This window comes from Oncorhynchus masou, chromosome 5 (genome assembly GCF_036934945.1).
Source record: "Oncorhynchus masou masou isolate Uvic2021 chromosome 5, UVic_Omas_1.1, whole genome shotgun sequence".
NCBI lineage: Eukaryota > Metazoa > Chordata > Actinopteri > Salmoniformes > Salmonidae > Oncorhynchus > Oncorhynchus masou.
Window position 1 is genome coordinate 60,569,019 of NC_088216.1, and position 21,663 is coordinate 60,590,681.

Below are 21,663 nucleotides of genomic sequence, written 5' to 3' on the forward strand. Positions count from 1 at the left end.
GTATCCAATTAAATCTATGCGAAGTATCTAGAGGTAGGAGGCAAGGGGTCATTATGGAATCAGGTCCCTGTCTCACCTCAGACTCCTCTTATCAGGGTCGTAGCTCGCAGGCAGCAACGAGGCCAGGCTGTGGAAGATGATCACGCTAGCGATGGCCTCCTGCTCGGGGTCGTCAGGACCTCGATGTCGCCTCTTCCTGCTGGACGTGTGGTTTCTTACAGAGGATTCTGGGAAGGTGTCCAGGTGGCGGTGGCCCTTGGTCTCCATGAGCGGCTTGAACACTGAGTCGGGGAGGGTGACGGCAGTCTCCTGGTCCTGAGGCCTCAGTCCTCTCAGAGACTGGTAGCGAGGGAGCTTGGCTCCGGCAAAGTTCATCTTCTGAAGGCGATCTATTGAGATGACTGTGGAGAACACCCAACACAGATGGGGTAGGTTAGACAGCAGACAAACCACTAGAAAGAGGTAGATGGCTAGATGGTTCAGTTCGTGAATCCTACAACCTATGGAATAATATTCAACAAATATTCCAACTGATAAATAAAGTCTACATCAGGGCTCTCCAACCCTGTTCCTGGAGAGCTACCCCCCTGTACGTTTTCGCTCCAAACCCAGCTGTAACTAACCTGATTCAGCTTATCAACCAGCTCTCCAGGAACAGTGTTGGAGAACCCTGGTCTACACAAAATTGTGTCTTTCTGTCCAAAATAACGTCTATACCTAGTGTAAAGCAAAGTACACCACACTCACCTATGTGTGGTGTGACAATGGTGAAGGGGCTGAGGTAAGTCTTCCTCATGTTCTGTGCCAGGGTGTTGGCGTACTCCTCATACTGGTGCAGTAGGGTCGCCGTACCCCCCTCCGTCTGCTGGATCAGCTCCCAGTGTGGCCGTGTGCCCGGGGACAGGATGGCACTGCCCACCTGCACCAGGTTCTGATGTGGGGAGGAGGGCAGGGGGTCAGAGACAGACTGGCATAGGGTGGTGGAGGCAAATGTGTTGTGTTCAGTTACCTACAGAGTTTATCCGAGATGCATGTTGCATTGTGTCATGTGCAGAGGCTGGTGGGAGGAGCTATATGAGGACAGGCTCATTGTAATGGCTGGAATGGCATTAATGGAATGGATTCAAACATTTGGTTTCCATATGTTTGATGTGGTTGATAGCATTCCATTTTTCCATTCCAGCCATTACAATGAGCATGTCATCTTATAGCTCCTCCCACCAGCCTCCTCTGGTCACGTGGTGTTATGCTGTATTAACTGTGTTGCGCTGCCAGGTGTTGCCTTATGCTGCACTGCATGGTGGTGTGTTAGACTCTGCAATATTGTGTTGTGTAGTGTTGTCGTGTTACCTCAGTGAAGTGGACGTCCTGGGTGGCAGTCAGGCTGAAGCCCTGCTGGTGGCTCTCGTACTGCAGTAGGCTCTGGGTGAGGCGGTAGGCCACCTTCACATCACTGCCGTAGTACTCCACCGTGTGCAGCGTGGCGTTGGCCAACATGGCTGCCATCTGCTGGACCCGCCCAGAGTCCAGGAGAGACACGTTACGGGAAAGCTTTTCCGACTGGACCAGGGAGAGAGAGAACAGTCTTACAGCGCCATTTTATATATTGTATTTAATAAGTTGTTTATATGCAGGGCTCCCTTGTAAAAGTGACCTTGGTCTCGATGGTAACTAAAATAAATGTAAAACAAAAAGACCTAACTCTGCTATATTACAGCAATAAAATCAGTTCATCATTCAACTTAATAGCATAAGTAATTGAAGTGAATGGATCCATATAAATGTGAGCTGATGAGGGGTAAATGAGTCTAGCTCTAGTGGAGGTGTATGAGGGGTACATGAGTCTAGCTCTAGTGGAGCTGTATGAGGGGTACATGAGTCTAGCTCTAGTGGAGCTGTATGAGGGGTACATGAGTCTAGCTCTAGTGGAGCTGTATGAGGGGTACATGAGTCTAGCGCTAGTGGAGCTGTATGAGGGGTACATGTGTCTAGCTCTAGTGGAGCTGTATGAGGGGTAAATGAGTCTAGCTCTAGTGGAGCTGTATGAGGGGTAAATGAGTCTAGCTCTAGTGGAGCTGTATGAGGGGTACATGAGTCTAGCTCTAGTGGAGCTGTACACACCAGGGTCTTGAGTTTGGTGAAGGTGACAGAGGTACAGTTGAAGAGGTTGGGGGGCAGCCATCCCTTGTGTTCATCACAGTGGCGAATAGCTGTGCCTGAGAGAGAAGGGGGAAATCTTCATAAAAGGAGAGGAACATGCTGGAAAGACCCGAGGCAAGTTTAAGTGCATAGTATAGTATATTCCATTATAGTATGGTAATTAGCTAAACTGCTGAGATTCATCGTACCGATAGATCCCTTGGGACAGGGGACTGCTGCAGGGAGACCAAACTTAGTCCTGGGCCACCAGATCCCTGCCTCCATTGCCTGGGGACAACTGTCATAGATCACTGAGAGGGAAAGACAGGGAGAGAAAGCGAGAGAGAGGAAAAGTGAGAGGGAGGGCAAAAGAGGAGGGAGAACAGGAAAGCTGATAAAAATTAATTGTCCAGGTGTAACTGTACACATGACATTGAATTTGCTTGGCACAAAAAACACTTTTTAAAAGGCCATGCAATCACATTCATTTACTAAATCAGTGAACTAAATTAATCAGACTGGACTACAGATACATTTCTGAAGCATGTGACATTTGGTAATTCTTTACTGTCATGTGACGTATGTTAATGCTGACCTTCGCAGCCGTTGGGCGACACCTCAGCGAAGGGGTTGTCACAGTGGTCACACTGGCGCCCGATGACCCCTGGCTTACACTGGCACTGCCCGCTCTCCCTATCACACGCCCGTGAGAACGAGCCCACTGGGTAACACTCACATAGCAGACACACCTCGCTGCCCTCTGGATGGTAGTGGTTATCCTGAGAGCAGGGAGAAAGGGATAGAGCGAGAGATAGAGGGGGAGGGAGAAGAAAAGGAAGGGAGGAAGTAAAAAATAATACCAGCCCACAGTGCAGTTTCACTCATCGCCCCTGTTCACTTAAAACATCCTGCCATTGAGACACAGTAGTCAGCTGGCTCACCTTGCAGCGGCACTCCCCACTGGTCTTGTTGCAGTCGGCATCAAAGCCCTTATCTGTCTGACAGTCACAGGGACCACAGGTCTTATGTCCCCACCAACCCCTGGGACACGGCAGGTCAGTCCTGAGGGCCACACATAGTCAGAAACACAGATACATTCTTATAGTGTTCTTTATAGTGATATGGACCAACAAAAACATAGTGATATGATCTGTGTATAGCAAAGATTAAGATGTTTTACTAACTTCTTTTCGCAATACTGGCCAAAGTAGTTGCTGGGACAGTCACAGGTGTAGCCGCGGGAGGAGCTAACCTTCCTGGTGCAGGCTGATTGGTGCTCACAGGGGTTTAGCGCACATACGTCTGTGCAGTTATCGCCATAGTAACCTGGCAGGTAAACAACACAATAAGAATGCATAAGTTATGTCTGGGAGGGACCAACGTAAGACTATATGGCCGTATAATATGGTTGTAAAATCTAATGATGAGGAAGATAACGCTGATGATAGTTGGCAGTTTAACCGGTGAGGCAGGTGCAGGAGTGGCTGTCCCAGTCATCACTGCAGTAGCTGTTAGAGGGGCAGGTGTTAGAGACACAGGGGTCTGGTACGCTGCAGCCCTGCTCCATGTTCACCCTCCTGGCCTGAGACATGCTGAGAGACACTGAGTTGGAAGAGGTCTCCCCCACACGCAAACCCTGAGGAACACACACACCAGGGAGAACTCACTCAGACACATGGACAGACAACATAGTATGTGTGTGTCGTCTGTGTTTGCGTGACAAGAGGTTAACGAACCTGCACACAGCCGCGGAAGCCATGCTGTATTTTCCCATCAGCCCCAGTGATGCCCCCGACACTCAGAGTCTTGACCTTCGCGCCCTTCAGTTTAGTATCCACTTCCATGCTGGCCTGGATTGGTAGATCAGATCAACCAAATACAGTTTTTATTTAATTTTACTATTGTCTACATTGTAGAATAATAGTGAAGACATCAAAATTATGAAATAACACAAATAACAATCATGTAGTAACCAAAAAAAGTGTTAAACAAATAAAAACTTTATATTTGAGATTCTTCAAAGTTGCCACCCTTTGCCTTGATGACAGCTTTGCACACTCTTGGCATTCTCTCAACTAGCTTCATGAGGTAGTCACCTGGAATGCCTTTAAAATAACAGACGTGCCTTGTTAAAAGTTAATTTGTGGAATTTCTTTCCTTCTTAATGTGTTTGAGCCAATCAGTTGTGTTGTGACAAGGTAGGGTTGGTATACAGAAGAAGCATGAAGGAGGTGGTGTAATGGTGTGGGCGTGCTTTGCTGGTGACACTCAACGATTTATTTAGAATTCAAGGCACACTTAACCAGCATGGCCACCACAGCATTCTGCAGCAATGCGCCATCCCATCTGGTTTGCACTTAGTGGGACTCATTTGTTTTTCAACAGGACAATGACCCAAAACACACCTCCATGATGTGTAAGGGCTATTTGACCAAGAAGGAGAGTGATGAGTGCTACATCAGATGACCTGGCCTCCACAATCACCCGACCTCAATCCAATTGAGATGGTTTGGGATGAATTGAACCGCAGAGTGAAGGAAAAGCAGCCAACAAGTGCTCAGAATATGTGGGAACTCCTTCAAGGCTATTGGAATAGCATTCCTCATGAAGCTGGTTGAGAGAATGTCAAGAGTGTACAAAGCTGTCAACAAGGCAAAGGGTGGCTACTTTGAAGAATCTAAAATCTAAAATATATTTTTTGGTTACTACATGTGATTCAACGTATTATTTCATAGTTTTGATGTCGTCACTATTATTCTACAATGAAAAAAATTATACAAATAAAGCAAAACCCTTGAATGAGTAGGTGTGTCCAAACTTTAGACTGGTACTGTACCTATTTAAATGTAATTAAAATTTCAAACCTACAGTCTGTCTTCTAACAGTGTCTCACCGTGTAGAGGCCATGGTCAAAGGAGAGCACAGCCTTGTGGCGGGGCTCGCCGCCCGGGATATCTTTCAGCTCCATCTGCACATGGTGCCAGTCTCCGTCATTCACTGTCACCTCCTCTACCTGGGACAGGGTGGAGTCCTCGCCCCTCTGCAGGCCCATCACCACACTGCCACCGCGCAGCTAGGGGAGGGAGAGAGAGAGGGGGTCGGGAGAGGATAGAGAGATATGTAGGAGAGGACGGAATGGAATGAGAGAGGTGGGGCAAAGGATGGGAAAGAGAGGGGTATGTGAAGAGAGGTGAGGGACGGCAGGAGAGAGAGAAAGACCTTTAGCATGCAAACATCACATGCTCACAGACAGAGAGCTTTTCTTCTCATCATCCATATCAGATCATCTATGGTAATACAGTAGCTAAGAAAATAGCCCTGTTTTTTTTTTTTTTTTTTTTATAAATGTACCAACTTTAAAATAGTTGCTGGACTGTTATACAACTTTAAAAAAGGCACCTGTCTAGACAAACAACAGCTGCTATCTGAAAGGCCTGGGTATGGCAGCTCTCAGATCTCGGGATGAGGCGTTTGTTAGTTGGCAGGCTTCATCTCTCATCTCATCAAATATTTAAAGTCATGCTGCTGCCCAGACAGCCAACAGGTGGAGCTTTACATCAACTAACCCACAGTCACTCTGTGTGAGCTGCTGGAGTCATGCTGGAGTTACATGCCACAATGCACTAATCTATTCCAACACCATACTGAGGGGGGAAACGCATGCATAATCTGATACAAAATGAGTGAAAGGAATTCCTATCAAAACTATTGGCTGTTTGGCTCTGTCTTAGCTTCAGATAGGATGAAATCCTGTATAATATGTATTATACTGTACGTAATGACATATGAAATGGCCTACAGTAAACACCTTTGCACCTGTGAGGTGTATTTGTAGTGCTGTTCCGTATTGTTGGGTAATGCTGTTGAAAGTGTGTGCATATGTCAGATTGAGGAGGGCTGTACAGTATACTGTGATATGGCAGACCAGGCCTCTGCTGGCGTGAGACACTATAGGGTAGTAATAATAATACAAATAATTATAATAAATGGAAAATACATTTATATAGTGCTTTTCAAAGGACTTAAAAGATGCTTTACAGTTGTAGAAATGAAAAAAAAGAAGCAAATCTAAACAGAATAATGCCAGGCTAAACAGAAAGAAGACCAACAAAGTTGGGAGTAGGGCTTAAGGAAGGTGTGACGTGTCTGTGTCTGTGTGTGTGCGTGTCTGTGTCTGTGTCTGTGTCTGTGTCTGTGTCTGTGTGTGTGTGTGTGTGTGTGTGTGTGTGTGTGTGTGTGTGTGTGTGTGTGTGGGGTGTGTGGGTAGGACTGTGTATGGCGAGACTATTAGATGTGTTTTCTCTGTACCTGTAGGGTGAGGTTGTGGTGCTGTCCGGCGGTGAGGTGCAGCAGGGTGGCACTAGGCTGGCGCGTGCGGAACATAAGCTCCACGTGCCACGGCACAGTGACCACCGCCACCAGGTTAGTCCACTGCAAAAGGCTGTTACCCAGGAAACGCTGCGGGTTGGCCATCACTGCAACACAGGCAGGCAGATAGAGAGGGGGGAAGCAGATAGAGAGAGAGAGAGAGGGGGGGGTAAGGGAGGCAGAGAGTAGGGGGTGAGGGAGGCAGAGAGTGGGGGTGAAGGAGGCAGATGGAAGGGGGGAAGCAGACAGAGAGATGGTGGGGTGAGGGGGCAGAGAGTGGGGGGTGAGGGAGGCAGATAGAGAGGGGGGAAGCAGATAGAGAGAGGGGGGTGAGGGAGGCAGAGAGTGGGGTTGAGGGAGGCAGATAGAGAGGGAGAGAGGAAAGTGAGGAGAGAGAGAGGGAAGGGGAGAACAAGAGAGAATGAGAGAGATAAATTGAGAGCGAGAATGAGGAAATGAGGAAAAGTAGGTGACATGTGACAGAGAGTCATTACCACTCTCACAGTAATATGTTCTGTGATCAAGTCTGAACAACCCAGCTCCAGTTACTGGTAGGGAGAGTATACACAATCTATGATTACCACAGAAAACAAAGATGAGGGGGTACAAACCAGCAGAGCTACACGTTACACCTAACCTTACGAAAACAACAAATTAAGACGTCAATGGAATGAAAAGCTTGGCACTCGCTGTATGGGTATAAAATAGTATGTGGCAATTTGAAACTGGATACCCCTGAATAAATACTGTTCACATACAGAGCCAAATGCCAGAGAAGATTCAACATGCCCCCTACCCTATTCACTAGTACTTGTGATGAGTGTTGGCTAGACAACGCTCAGGGGTGGGGTGTGTGTTCACTTGTATGTGTCTGTGTATTTGACATGCAGTCTGTGCATTCTGAAGACAGCCATTCTGGCAGAGAGGCACTAGTGTCACTTTTAGCTGGGTGTTAGACATGTTTTTCTGTCTCATTACATAGTGGCAGAGATGCAAAACACGGCCGTCCATAATTAATGACACAAATCAAGCCTGTCATTGGCACTAGAGAGAGCGAGTGAGGGAGAAAGAGAAACAGAGGACCAAGGGGATAGTGGTTGTATTGCAGTCTGGCACTGGTGTAAAGCTACAAAAAGATTGTAAACAGAATCTCATGAAAAGAGGTTGATACACTGAGTGTACAAAACATTAAGAACACCTTCCTAATATTGAGTTGCACCCCACTTTTGCCCTCAGAACAGCCTCAATTTGATGGGGCATGTTCTCTACAAGGTGTTGAAAGCGTTCCACAGGGATGTTGGCACATGGTGACTCCAATGGTTCCCACCATTATCAGCTTTTCACTTCTTTTTTTTCTTTTATAAAAAAATTATATGTTTATTATTTTCCAATAAAAATGTTTTTTTTTTTTTAACAGCAATACAAACAATGACATTCATTGTACTGTTGAATGGGAAGGCCAATTTAGAGGACAAAACAAAACTTAACTCACACAAAATAAAACTAAATCCTATTAGGTGGTACATGTATAAGAAGACAGCATATAGTCATGACAAGCAGTGTAGATAAGTCAAAAATAAATATTGAGTGGAGTACAGCACAGAGTAGCAGCAGATTGTCAACCCAGTTATGAAGCGGGACTAGACCATTTATCCAGTATCGGCTGCCTTATTTTGTAAAACACTGGACTTCTATTGGAGGTATTGTATCGAATCTTTTCTATATGTATTACGTTCCCTAAATCCCGTAACCAAATTTTAAAAGGTAGGTACAGTCTCCAATTTCCAAAATTGCAATATGAGAGCGTTTCAGTTCTTGACACAAACCGGTGTGCTTGGCACCTACTACCATACCCCGTTCAAAGGCACTTAAATCTTTTGTCTTGCCATTTCACCCTCTGAATGGCAGACATACCAAATCCAGGTCTCAAATGGCTCAAGGCTTAAAAAAAATCTTTGTTTAAACCTGTCTCCACCCCCTTCATCTACACTGGCTGAAGTGGATTTAACAGGTGACATCAATAAGGAATCATAGTTTACAGTTGGATTCTCCTGGTCAGTCTACGTCATGGAAAGAGCAGGTGTTTAAATTGTTTTGTACACTCAGTTTCTATTTGCAGTATGTTTGGTCTAAACAGGGTCCATATAAAAAGGCAGGCATGCTCATGGGATTGACAATGAAAGTATTTGTTTCCCCCATACCCTTGTCCACCCAGAGTCAGTGGTGAACATCAGAAAGGAAGTGAGATGCTGGGGATTTTCTCCATGGTTACTAGCTGTTCTGCCCTCTCTAACCCCTAATGGCCGATCCTATTACATACTGGAAGTTTAACAGCAATATTTTGATAGTGACCTTTGTAGTGGCGTGGCATAGTTCATGTTCTTGGTAGAACATGAATGTTCATGCCATCGACACCCACTATCTAGATTAAAGATCAGCAGCACGGTTCTAGACTACATTCTTTTCCCCTTCCGCTCTCCCTCTCTTCTTGAAATGAAGGAGTCACATGGGTTCATCTGCTTCAGTGAGAGAGGAACCCTTTCCCCAACCCCGTTCATTATCCCTCCTCTCAGGCTCCCCTTAACTATGAGAAAGAAGTGGTCCTTTATCACTGGATTTTACTCTAAACTAAAACAGGGATGCTTTTGTGTAATTCCCCATTTATTGAGTAGTATCCCTTTTTCTCTTCCCTCTCGCAATCTCCCTCTTATGAGCCGTCCCAGCTCGTAAACCAGCAAGTCAAACAACTGCAGAGCACAGAGGAGCTGAGAAGAGAAATGGACACTAGTATTGCTCTAACAAACACAACTCTCTCAAACGGAGAAATAAAATACTTTACCGTAAACATGTCCAAGGTGTTATTCAAGAGAACAGGTTTAAACATATAGCTCTATTAAAATGTGACATGATCCCTCATGACAGATTCATACAAGCTGATGGGATATCGCATCTGTCATACTGTATACACATCTGGGACCCTCACAAACCCTTGTGAAACGTCTGGTATAAAACAGCAATGCTCCGTATTAGTATTTATCAAGATCTCCAATTAGCTGCAGCCGAGGCGGCGGCTACTCTTCCTGGGTCCAAACAGGAATCAACATAACAAATAAAATCCAGTGTTCAATAGGTAACCTTATGCTGATGAAACCATCATGTCAGCAAATCAATGATGATTGGCTTTATCTGTGCCAGGAAAGAGTCGATTCTAAAACGATGAGGAAATATTTCAACACTCTGCTGATTGAAGAGCCTACTTCAGTTATTTACAGCCCTGCCAATTCCCTCTACCCATCACCCTGAGCAATCTCCTCTGCGTGGTGTCTATGCAAATGTTTCCGCACTAGATTTACACTGTACACTCAAAAAGGCATGTTTCAAAATGATAAGAAAATACAATATAGCAGATGCTCTTTTAACACTGCAGCACTAAGAAGCAAATTAAATGGCCAGTGTCACTGTAACCACCTGGTTGTTGAGTTAAGGGACAGTCCATCAACTACAAAGACACTAGTTAAGTGTAGGTCAGGCGAGCTGGGGGATGTTGTCTGTCTGATGGGTCACTTAGTAGTCTACTCCTAATGCACGCCTGTAGAGTCCTTGTACCTCTTTACTAAGAAGGGGCTATAAGGGTAGGTCATGGGGCCAACAAAACCTGTTTAGCTTTGATCTCATGTTTTAACCATTTGAGGAAGCTTTCCAACCTCCGGCAATGCCGTTACTTCACTTACCTTTCTCGCAGTTCCGGCCTCCAAATCCTAGGGGGCAGTCACAGCTGAAGGAGCCCCACATGTTGACGCAGGTCCCTCCGTTCAAACACGGGTTGTTATTGCAGAAGTGCCTTTTAGCAGAGCATCCTGGGAAGTTAAAGACATCTGAGGAATAGTTCAAGCCAACCTCATTATGCTAAGAGGTAATAAATTATTCATGCTTCAGGTAAAACTTAAGGTACATTCACTTCCCCAACTCAGCTCATAGTGCTCAACTAAGACAGCAGGGAAGGGTGGATGCTATAAAACAGGCACAGAATGGTTCAGTCAAATGGCAATGTGCAAGGTTACTAACCTGGTAGAGTGCCGTTGTTAGCGATGAAGCTAGCCATGTCGACGTGGCGGTTGTCAATCCTCAGGTCCTTCATGCAGCCCACAAACTGGCGGTTCTGGATGGGGAAGTCCTCAGGCAGTTTGGGCACGCCCCCTAGGAGGAGAGGACCAGTCAGATCCAGAGATCTACAGCAGAAAGATAGGACAGAGTCAGGCACATTTAGAATCTGTCACTCAGCTCTGCTTCTATACCATAACACATTATAAACACTGAGCTCTGCTTCTATAGCACAACATATCATTATAAACACTGAGCTCTGCTTCTATAGCACAACATATCATTATAAACACTGAGCTCTGCTTCTATACCACAAAATATCATTAAAACCCTGAGCTCTGCTTCTATACCACAACATATCAATAAAAACGCTCAGCTCTGCTTCTATACCACAACATATCATTAACACTTAGCTCTGCTTCTACGATCTTGGCTTCTATACCAAAACACATCAACACACTGGAACAGCGTTTATTAAATATTTATCAGCTTGTTTTTTTCCAGGGAGGAAAACAGATACACCTCACTGAACTAAAATATGTTTACAAGCTGGACGTGACAGACTTAATTTAAAAAAATATAATCTGTACCATAATGAGAGCCCTGTTTTGCTCAGCCAATTGGGATTTCTCTTTTGTTCTTGGCGTCACAACAATAGTACACTAGATCAAGAGTAAGTTCAGCTTGTGGCAATTTTAAAACTGAATTCATGGTTTCAAAAGGCTTTTACTCAACTCTACTATAATTGCAACTGTTGGCAAATAACAGTGCATAGTGAAATACTAGTAAGACCCTCCCATTCCCTTACTTTTTGGATCCTGATTGGCTGCCCTGGGCAGAGCAGGTGTAGTTCCCAATTACATGACCAAATCGCAGTGCCACTGAGGTGTCACAGTTGTCCACGGTTACTACGACGACCTTCTGGTCAGAGGGACCCTGGGGCATGCTGGCCTGGTTTAGGATTGGCTGTGAGGAGAGAAGAGGAGTTGTTGAGTTTGGCTCCAGTGTTATGGTGAGAGCACCTACAGCAGATGGGTGGGGGGAGCGGGAAGTCACCCGACATACTACTGTAAAGAGCAGCACATGGTAATAGGAGTTTCTAAATAGTACAGCATTTATACGTTATGCTATTCCTTCCTAAATGGGCGATACTGTATGTGTTTGGGAAGAACATGGACATGCATACAGTATGTAGTGTTTGGTTATGGATGGCTAGATAGATTGAGAGGGACAGGAAAGCACACATTAGGCTATAATGAGCCTTCTATAATGAGCCTTCTGGGACTGTTCAGAGGATTCTTTGAAAATAACAGGTGTATCTCAAGGACTGCTTGATGCTAAAAATATGCTGAGACTCTAGGTTTCTTCTTCAAGTTACAAAAGACAGGTAAATGTGTGGAAGTTTATTTTTGTCTCAGAATATCCAATTTATTGTTTGTATGTGTCACTGTCAAGCATTTTTGGTTGCTCAGCACATAAATAGAATGCTTGTCTGTCTGAAGGTAGTGTGAAGTTGTGCCACACATCTCAGTATATCAGTGTGATCATAACCAATCCTGTCTAACAAGGTGTCAAAAACTCAGTAATCACACTTATTTTTCAAATGCAAAATACTAAGCGTAAAAACTAGCATTAAAAATCAAAAACACTCATCATCTACTTTGTCATTGAAACGTTCACCCTAGAGAAGGATTTTCTCAAGTCAAGAGCTTCAAGAAGCTTTAACAACCCTAATGAAAAGTTTGAATAAATTCTGAAGAAGAGAAAAGTCAGCCAATAGCTTTTATATTCAGCCCAACAGTATTCTGGAACATCACCCCAATTTATCTCAATGTTTTCAGTGCTTCAATAATTTAAAGCCAAACACCCACAGTTCAAGTCAGAGGCTGACAAATAACCAACAGCACACACACGGCGGAAAAGCCCTGCTCAACAGCACACACACGGCGGAAAAGCCCTGCTCAACAGCACACACACGGCGGAAAAGCCCTGCTCAACAGCACACACACGGCGGAAAAGCCCTGCTCAACAGCACACACACGGCGGAAAAGCCCTGCTCAACAGCACACACACGGCGGAAAAGCCCTGCTCAACAGCACACACACGGCGGAAAAGCCCTGCTCAACAGCACACACACGACGGAAAAGCCCTGCTCAACAGCACACACACGGCGGAAAAGCCCTGCTCAACAGCACACACACGGCGGAAAAGCCCTGCTCAACAGCACACACACGGAGGAAAAGCCCTGCTCAACAGCACAGTGATGGTCTTCTTCAGCACAAAGGATCTCTTTCATTGTGTGAGGAATCAATGGAGGGAGAAACAACACAAGGAGGGGCGGAGGGGTAGAATAACGATCCCGTCAATAAAGGTCACAACCTCTTTTCAAACACAAGCGTTTCCCGAGGTCACACAGAGCTCATATAGACCGTCAGCCCGGTTAGAGCTTGTGTCAGCAGTGGCTAGCAACACTGTAATGAGAGGGGTAACCACCACTGACCACCATCAAACTGTTGACTGACCAGGCCTGGTCACTGAGCTATGGACAGAGCATATAGGAATAGTCTCCATGTGCAGTGTGGTCTTGTGCTGAGCGATGTCGATTATTTTTTGTTTTTTAAACAGCTAATTGACCAACATCGGTTCAATTATTTGAATTCCATTACTTTCCTTTTTTTCTGTGAGCTCAAGCTCAGTCCTTTAGAGAGAAATCAGATCAAGCCCGAACTGTGCGATGTAGATTGGAGTTGTAGATTCCAACAGGCCAATATTCTACATAGTTTAGTGCAGAAAACTTTGTAATTAACTACAATGACCATAACCTATTGTGCCGCCAACTTGTCCGGTCTGTGTGGAGCTGACACAGAGGGAAAGAAGAGATGGAAGAATGTGCGATCGAGATGGTCGACCTCGACGTTGGCGATGTCATTTACAAAATAGCCTCCAACACCCTACTCAACAAATTGGATGCAGTTTACCACAGTGCCATCCGTTTTGTCACCAAAGCCCCATATACTACCCACCACTGCGACCTGTATGCTCTCGTTGGCTGGCCCTAGCTTCATACTCGTCGCCAAACCCACTGGCTCCAGGTCATCTACAAGACCCTGCTAGGTAAAGTCCCGCCTTATCTCTGCTCGCTGGTCACCATAGCTGCACCCACCCGTAGCACGCGTTCCAACAGATATATCTCACTTGTCACCCCCAAAGCCAATTCCTCCTTTGGCCACCTCTCCTTCCAGTTCTCTGCTGCTGGAAACACTTACCTCCCTCACTAGCTTTAAGTACCAGCTGTCAGAGCAGCTCACAGATCACTGCACCTGTACATAGCCCAAAACAACTACCTCTTCCCCTACTGTATTTATTTATTTTGCTCCTTTGTACCCCAGTATTTCTACTTTGCACACTCATCTACTGTCAAATCTACCATTCCAGTGTTTTAATTGCTATATTGTATTTACTTCGCCACCGTGGCCTATTTATTGCCTTTACCTCCCTTATCTCACCTCATTTGCTCACATTGTATATAGACATATGTTTCTACTGTATTATTGACTGTATGTTTGTTTTACTCCATGTGTAACTGTGTTGTTGTATGTGTTGAACTGCTTTGCTTTATCTTTGCCAGGTCGCAATTGTAAATGAGAACTTGTTCTCAACTTGCCTACCTTGTTAAATAAATGTGAAATTAAAACAAATAAAAAAATTGACTATGAAGAACTACTAAAATAGATATTTTGTCAGACAGCATAGGCAGCAGCTCTATAGAGATGAGATGATGACGGAATGAAATAGCCTAATGAAGTCATCAACTAAAATATTTTATTTACGTAATGTGAATAAAAGATAATCAATGATAAGCAGTAATGGACAGTCACTACCATCATGGGACTTTTAATTGATTTATTCTGTTACAGCATTCAACCCACATTTAAATTTTAAAGAAAATAACCTAAACCAAAATTGAACCGACCTCAAATAGCACTAATCGCTCAGTAGCGTGGGCTACTGAGCGATTAGTGTTGCTCTCTCCTATGTGGTCTGATTGTTGAGAGCTGAGGAATACATGTGATTTTGGGGGGGAGGGGTGTGATTAAAAAGAAAAGAGAAAAAAAACAAATCTTCTTAACAAAAATATAATTAGCAAATTTTATTCATAGCATAAGATTATCATAAATTACACTTGTGATTTGTCTACATATTCCTACAGAGCCATAATAACTGTCTGAGCCCTTTAATCAAATGGGGCTAAGAATACAGACCAGACAAATAGAGTAAAGGTGGACCTTACACACACTGCTGGCATAACACATCTCATCCCTTTTCCAAGGAGCACTGCAGACAGAGGCACTGCCACATCTCCCTCACATGGTTCTCATTCCAACCCTGTATCCTATCCAGTGAATAGATTAGATTATATCTGTGCTTGCAGCATGCTATTAATACAGCTGTCCCATTGAGGGGCTGTCTGTGAGGAGCTGAATACTAGAGGAGCTCATTGTGGGTCTTGTGATCAAGCTTGGCTGCCTCTGAGAGGTTGGAGACTTAATTACATTGTTCCACTGCACTGATCAAATATTAGCCCTCCTCTTTAAACACCTCATCTGTCTCCCATTAGGCATTATTATCGTATCTAATAACTGGCAAATAGGATTATTTGCTTTGCTGATTTGAGTCTGAAATATGGGCAGATGGATTTCATTATTCACAACACTCCGGCTACTAGAACGGTAGAAAGAACCTCTAAACCTCTTGAACAAAATGTCTTAATCCTTTAGTTGATCCCTTGTGAGGCAATGGGAAACTAATTTGTTGGGACAAACAAACCTGCAGTGTGAGATGATCTGTTAGAATGGTCACAAACCAAATCACCCGACACGCTCTTTTCCACGGTTCCCCTCAGTTGAGAAAGGTCCGGAACAGACTGGTCCAAATTCTCTGGTTCGTTCACTGACCTACGCATTGGGCCGTCGCTCCCAGCAGCAATCATCAGTCATGGCTGTTGACTCTGCTATAATGACTCTCTGCTAATGTCTGTCTGCCGCTCAGTCTGCTACACAAAGCCCCGGCCTGTCAGAGCTGATTGGAGAGCATACTTACTCAGGACTACATAAAAACACTGTTCCCCTCATTACAGCGGGGTGACAGGGAAACATGGGAATATGAGTTCATTGTTATCCACGATGACAGGGATGGACAGGAGGAGCATGGGAGCAAACAACAGTAATATTAGGTCTGACTGGAAACACCATAGCAACCATAGAGGTTAGCCCTGAAGCACAGTGTCCCGCTCAAAGCCCAAGTCAAAACCTCTCTCGCCTTTCTTTTCCTCCTTTTGCTCCTCTCCCGCCCTGTTTTTCTCTCCTTGCTGGTGAACAGAGAGTGGGGCACCTTCCCCGGGGCCGCATCATTCACTGCCTATGGTCCCTTTGGAGGCCGAGCCCTGCACAAAAGCAGTGGTCATTGCCATTCTCCACACTCCCCCTCTCCCCTGAAAGGCACATTTCAATCTAAAATGCCCCCACCTCATCCCCCCCGCGGACAGGCCGGAGTGCGATGCCTAAGAGGGGAGGAGCCATCATTCTACCTCTATGACTCACTGGATCTGGACCAATGAGACAACCAAAACTCTGGGCAGTTTTCTAGGAAAATGTCCCTTCCATTGGTCTGCGCCTCTGCTTAACATTATGCTTGTTCCATTATTGAGTTCATGTTTGTATTGTGCTAAAGATGAGTAGGAAACTAGCTGGTAAAATATGATAGAAAAGAAAACAGGTCATAAAAGGCGTCAGTGTGAGCAGTGGGCACTCAAGAGGAAGCACTTCTGTAGGTCACTGGAGACTGTTACTGTCTGTTTAATCCAAAAACTACTAGGTCACTGGAGACTGTTACTGTCTGTTTAATCCAAAAACTACTAGGTCACTGGAGACTGTTACTGTCTGTTTAATCCAAAAACTACTAGGTCACTGGAGACTGTTACAGTCTGTTTAATCCAAAAACTACTAGGTCACTGGAGACTGTTACTGTCTGTTTAATCCAAAAACTACTAGGTCACTGGAGACTGTTACTGTCTGTTTAATCCAAAAACTACTAGGTCACTGGAGACTGTTACTGTCTGTTTAATCCAAAAACTACTAGGTCACTGGAGACTGTTACTGTCTGTTTAATCCAAAAACTACTAGGTCACTGGAGACTGTTACTGTCTGTTTAATCAAAAAACTACTAGGTCACTGGAGACTGTTACTGTCTGTTTAATCAAAAAACTACTAGGTCACTGGAGACTGTTACTGTCTGTTTAATCAAAAAACTACTAGGTCACTGGAGACTGTTACTGTCTGTTTAATCCAAAAACTACTAGGTCACTGGAGACTGTTACTGTCTGTTTAATCCAAAAACTACTAGGTCAGGTCACTGGAGACTGTTACTCTCTGTTTAATCCAAAAACTACTAGGTCACTGGAGACTGTTACTGTCTGTTTAATCCAAAAACTACTAGGTCACTGGAGACTGTTACTGTCTGTTTAATCAAAAAACTACTAGGTCACTGGAGACTGTTACTGTCTGTTTAATCAAAACACTACTAGGTCACTGGAGACTGTTACTGTCTGTTTAATCAAAAAACTACTAGGTCACTGGAGACTGTTACTGTCTGTTTAATCCAAAAACTACTAGGTCACTGGAGACTGTTACTGTCTGTTTAATCAAAAAACTACTAGGTCACTGGAGACTGTTACTGTCTGTTTAATCAAAAAACTACTAGGTCACAATAAAACAAGCGATGGAGACTTTCATTGGACTTGTTGGTTTGTAACAAAGTGATTAATGAAAGAATAATGTCCCCGCTTTGATGGGAACCAAAGACTTTTCCTCCAATGGCCCACGAGATGTTGTGTTCCCTCACATTCTGCTGGCTGAATCTGACATGGCCCTGTTATTATAGACCATGAATAGGATATCCACACTAGGAGGGGGTTGCCTGGCAACAGCTTTATGATGCAAAGTGTATTTCTGAATAGACCAAAATGTAACATCCTGTGTGTTGGTCTGGGGGGGGGGGGGGGGGCTGAAAAGGATGGGGATAAGGGACAAGGGGTAGTGGGTTATAGTTCCATACATTCTTCACTGATTGATATGGAAATAAAAAAGTTGAAGCCGTCGTCAAGGAAAAGTATCTTGTTTGTATGAGTTCTATTTTCTCCAACATATACTCTGAGCATAGCTGTGAAAACATTCCTCCCACCCTTTTCTAGTGTCTCTCTCGCTCTTTATCCATCTGTCTCATCCCCCTCCATCTCTCTAGCTCTCTCTCATTCCTCCTATGTCTGTCTGGCACACTGCACATTCCACTGTCCCATCAACAGTTCTCTGGAATGACACAGCAGCAGTTCTGACAGGATGCATCAAAGTGAAAACATCCACAGAGGACTGTGGGTATTCTTCTCCCAGTGTGGTCCAGCTAGAATCCTGACTCTCATCACTCTATAGACTAGTGCCGTCAGACACTTGATGAAGTACAGCTGATCTAGTATAAATGGATGTCAACAGGACACGAAGTACAGTGTAAAAAATCTATATCCAGATCTACAAACACTACACAACATCCATAAATCAATTACCGGTATACAAGTCAATTGCAGGCCAAACATGTTAAGAAAATATGTCTTGTATGTCTCATATTTCAAGTCTGTGGTAAAAGACAAACATAATTCAGTTTAGGCATGTACTGTACTGATGTTGGAAATTACCTGCTCTTCGTCCTCTTGCTCAGTGCTTCAGAGTGAGCTCTGATAAAGCCAAGTCTATAATGGGCCTTTTCAGTAGCCTAGTCTGACTCAAGTTGCTGTATATGGGGCGGCAGGGTAGCCTAGTGTTTAGAGCGTTGGACTAGTAACCAGAAGGTTGCAAGTTCAAATCCCCGAGCTGACAAGGTACAAATCTGTCGTTCTGCCCCTGAACAGGCAGTTAACCCACTGTTCCTAGGCCGTCATTGAAAATAAGAATTTGTTCTTAACTGACTTGCCTAGTTAAATAAAGGTAAAATACAATTTCCCAGACCCAGCAAATGTGTGTCTTGTCTAGTGTTGAACCAGTCTATACTTTATAGGACCACAAGGCCTCGCCCAGGGTTCCCCCGACGTACCTTGTTGTAGTAGTGAACTTGCACCACATGCCACTGGCCATCACTGACACCTCCAAGGATGTAGGGCGACACAGTCGTCTTGGTCTCACCTAAAAAAAAAGAACAAGTCAGCAAAGGTTATTCACACATCATTGGATCAGGGCTCGTGCCAACACTTGTCACCATCACATGTGAATATATTAATAACAACCAACTCTAGATGTGGGATTAATTGGCTGACGTGCACTAACAGAAGCCCCTCCTACCAGCAGAGAAGGTGAGCTGGATCTGCTCGTTAATGATTTCCACAGCGATGAAATCGTGTTTCTCGTTGAAGCGGCCATTGTAGAGTAACAAACCATTTGGCTCCTTTGTGGCAAATCTGGAAGACAGAAAAAAACAGGGCTCAGAGTGTACATTCACAGCCAAAGACTAAGAGAGTAAACAACAGTCTTTTCACTGAGGAAGGGTCTTTGTGGGGGGGGGGACGACTATGTGAAGATGCATTCTGCAAATATAACTAGTCATTGCTGCAATAAATGCATTTTCAACAATTTTCAACCACATTGAACATTCAGCGCTGAAAAACATGTCTAAATGGTTCTGTTTCAATATCATGTCTAGAACCACATCCAGTACCCTCGCCACAAGACAGACAGATGTACAATATACTGACTGACATGGCCTATTATAGCAGAGGATACAGATTATGAACACACCAGAAAACGTTTATCCTTTCCCATTAGGTTACTAAGAGGGCATATTGATGCACTGTCCCTAGTGATTCCCCATTGAGGAGCAGAGAGGACAAAATGTAATAATGCTGCAATTTTCCACATATCACTGAGCACCCAACAGGGTTAACCACCACGACCATCGTTCTCTGACAGAGATGGAGGAATGCACTACAAAACAACGTAATATCTGCAGTGTTGGTGTGGAGCATGACACAGTCCATAAACTCGGACAGCATGCAGTGGACAGTGACTAAACCACAGAAATAGAATGTCCATAGAGCTGGAGGTCATTGTGTTGTTGTCTTTTTACTGTAACGTTAATGGACAGTTAGACACATTTAACCAATCCAGTGCACCTCTGGCACCCATCCAGAGGCCACGCCAAATGATGCCACTGACGCTCTCGTCCAACCCGGGATTCAAGGAACGACGCGTTCCAACCGCAGAAAGACCGCAGGGCATAAAAAAAAGACGGCACCAGTTCTATAAAAAAAATCAAATCAAAAATCAAATCAAATTTGATTAGTCACATGCGCCGAATACAACAGGTGTTGACCTTACAGTGAAATGCTTACTTGCGAGCGCCTAACCAACAGTGCCGTTTCAAAAGATAAGGATAAGAATAAGAGATAACTGTAACAAGTGATTAAAGAGCAGCAGTAAAAAATAACAATATATACAGGGGGGTGCCGGTACAGAGTCAATGTGCAGGGGCACCGGTTAGTTGAGGTAGTATGTAGGTAGAGTTAATTAAAGTGACTACGCATAGATGACAACAGAGAGTGGCAGTGGTGTGGAGAGCGGGGGCAATGCAAATAGTTTGGGTAGCCAACTCATTGGGTCACCGAGTTCTGAGGTGTCTTAATTTGATTCGCCACAAAGGTAAATAGCTCATGTGTAACACCGTGTTACCTTACATAATGATATTGCCGGCAGTCTAGGCCAAATGCAGAAGTTGCCAGAAAATTATAGAACCAGAAAATCATTTCCCCTCATTCATGTCCCAGGGGACCAAACAGTGGATGTGCTCCGTTTTACATTTGGAACATTCTGAACATCTGTGGGAGAACTGAGATCCCTGTCGTCTGTGTTACTGGTGTGACTCGTTGGCGCTTGTAGTCCGCATCTGCCTGTTCAGATGGAGACTGTGTCAGACGAATGAAGCCTACGTTCTTATTATAAATGAGGGAGCGATTCCAGAGATCTAAATACAGTCTCTCAGGACGCTTTCAGAGCACATTGGTAAATGTTGCGAGGCTATGTGTGTGTGTGTGTGTGTGTGTGCCAGTGTGTGAGCGTGCATGCATTATCCCAGAGTGTAGCCATGGGGCACAGCAATGCTGACCTGCTTACTGAGGAGAATGATAATCATGACCTCAGACAAGAGGGAAGAGGAAAAAAACAAAACGCACCAACTGATTACAATAGCACTGAATATCTCAAACATGTTCACCCATGACTGCATGGCCACGCACGACTGCAAAAACGTCATTAAGTTTGCTGACGACACAACGGTGGTAGGCCTGATCACAGACGACGATGAGGAAGCCTATAGGGAGGAAGTCAGAAACCAGGCAGTGTGGCGCCAGGACAACAACCTTTCTCTCAACATCAGCCAGACAAAGGAGATGGTCGTGGATTACAGTAAACGGAGGGACGAGCACGCTCCCATCCATTGTGACGGGGCTGTAGTGGAGCGGGAGCTTCAAGATCCTCAGTCTCCACATCACTACAGAATTAACAAGGTCCACACACACCAACACAGTCGTGAAGAAGGCACGAAAAGATTTGGCAAAGATACAGCTGCAACATTGAGAGCATCTTGACTGGCTGCATTACTACTTGGTATGATAACTGCTTGACATCCGAACGCAGGGCGCTACAGAGGGTAATGTGTACGGCATAATGTGTACGACTTATCTCTACTACTGCACCGCAAGCGGTACCGATGCACCAAGTCTGGAACCAACAAGACCCTAAACAGCTTCTACACCCAAGCCATAAGACTGCTAAGTAGTTAACCAAATAGCTGTTGTTGATGTTGGAACATTGCTGCGGGGACTTGCTTCCATTCAGCCACAAGAGCATTAGTGAAGTCGGGCACTGAAGTTGGGCGATTAGTCCTGGCTCTAAGTCGGCATTCTAATTCATACCAAATATGTTCAATGGGGTTGTGGTCAGGGCTCTGTGCAGACCAGTC

General features: G+C 44.7%; 1 protein-coding gene across 2 annotated transcripts in view; it reads right to left on the reverse strand.

Moving 5' to 3' along the window:
• celsr2 (cadherin, EGF LAG seven-pass G-type receptor 2) overlaps window positions 1-21,663 on the reverse strand; it is an 83,338-nt gene that overhangs the window by 9,296 nt on the left and 52,379 nt on the right. For both annotated transcript variants that reach the window (XM_064966320.1, XM_064966319.1), the window contains exons 4-20: window positions 18,993-19,108; window positions 18,748-18,836; window positions 11,417-11,574; window positions 10,573-10,736; window positions 10,239-10,364; window positions 6,448-6,614; window positions 5,033-5,212; window positions 3,876-3,989; window positions 3,601-3,775; window positions 3,324-3,465; window positions 3,081-3,201; window positions 2,735-2,918; window positions 2,349-2,450; window positions 2,122-2,216; window positions 1,351-1,560; window positions 748-931; window positions 77-401 (exon numbers count right to left, since the gene is read on the reverse strand). In XM_064966320.1, the coding sequence (XP_064822392.1) occupies window positions 77-401; window positions 748-931; window positions 1,351-1,560; window positions 2,122-2,216; window positions 2,349-2,450; window positions 2,735-2,918; window positions 3,081-3,201; window positions 3,324-3,465; window positions 3,601-3,775; window positions 3,876-3,989; window positions 5,033-5,212; window positions 6,448-6,614; window positions 10,239-10,364; window positions 10,573-10,736; window positions 11,417-11,574; window positions 18,748-18,836; window positions 18,993-19,108 (2,652 nt within the window). The remainder of the gene's footprint in view (window positions 1-76; window positions 402-747; window positions 932-1,350; window positions 1,561-2,121; window positions 2,217-2,348; window positions 2,451-2,734; window positions 2,919-3,080; window positions 3,202-3,323; window positions 3,466-3,600; window positions 3,776-3,875; window positions 3,990-5,032; window positions 5,213-6,447; window positions 6,615-10,238; window positions 10,365-10,572; window positions 10,737-11,416; window positions 11,575-18,747; window positions 18,837-18,992; window positions 19,109-21,663) is intronic.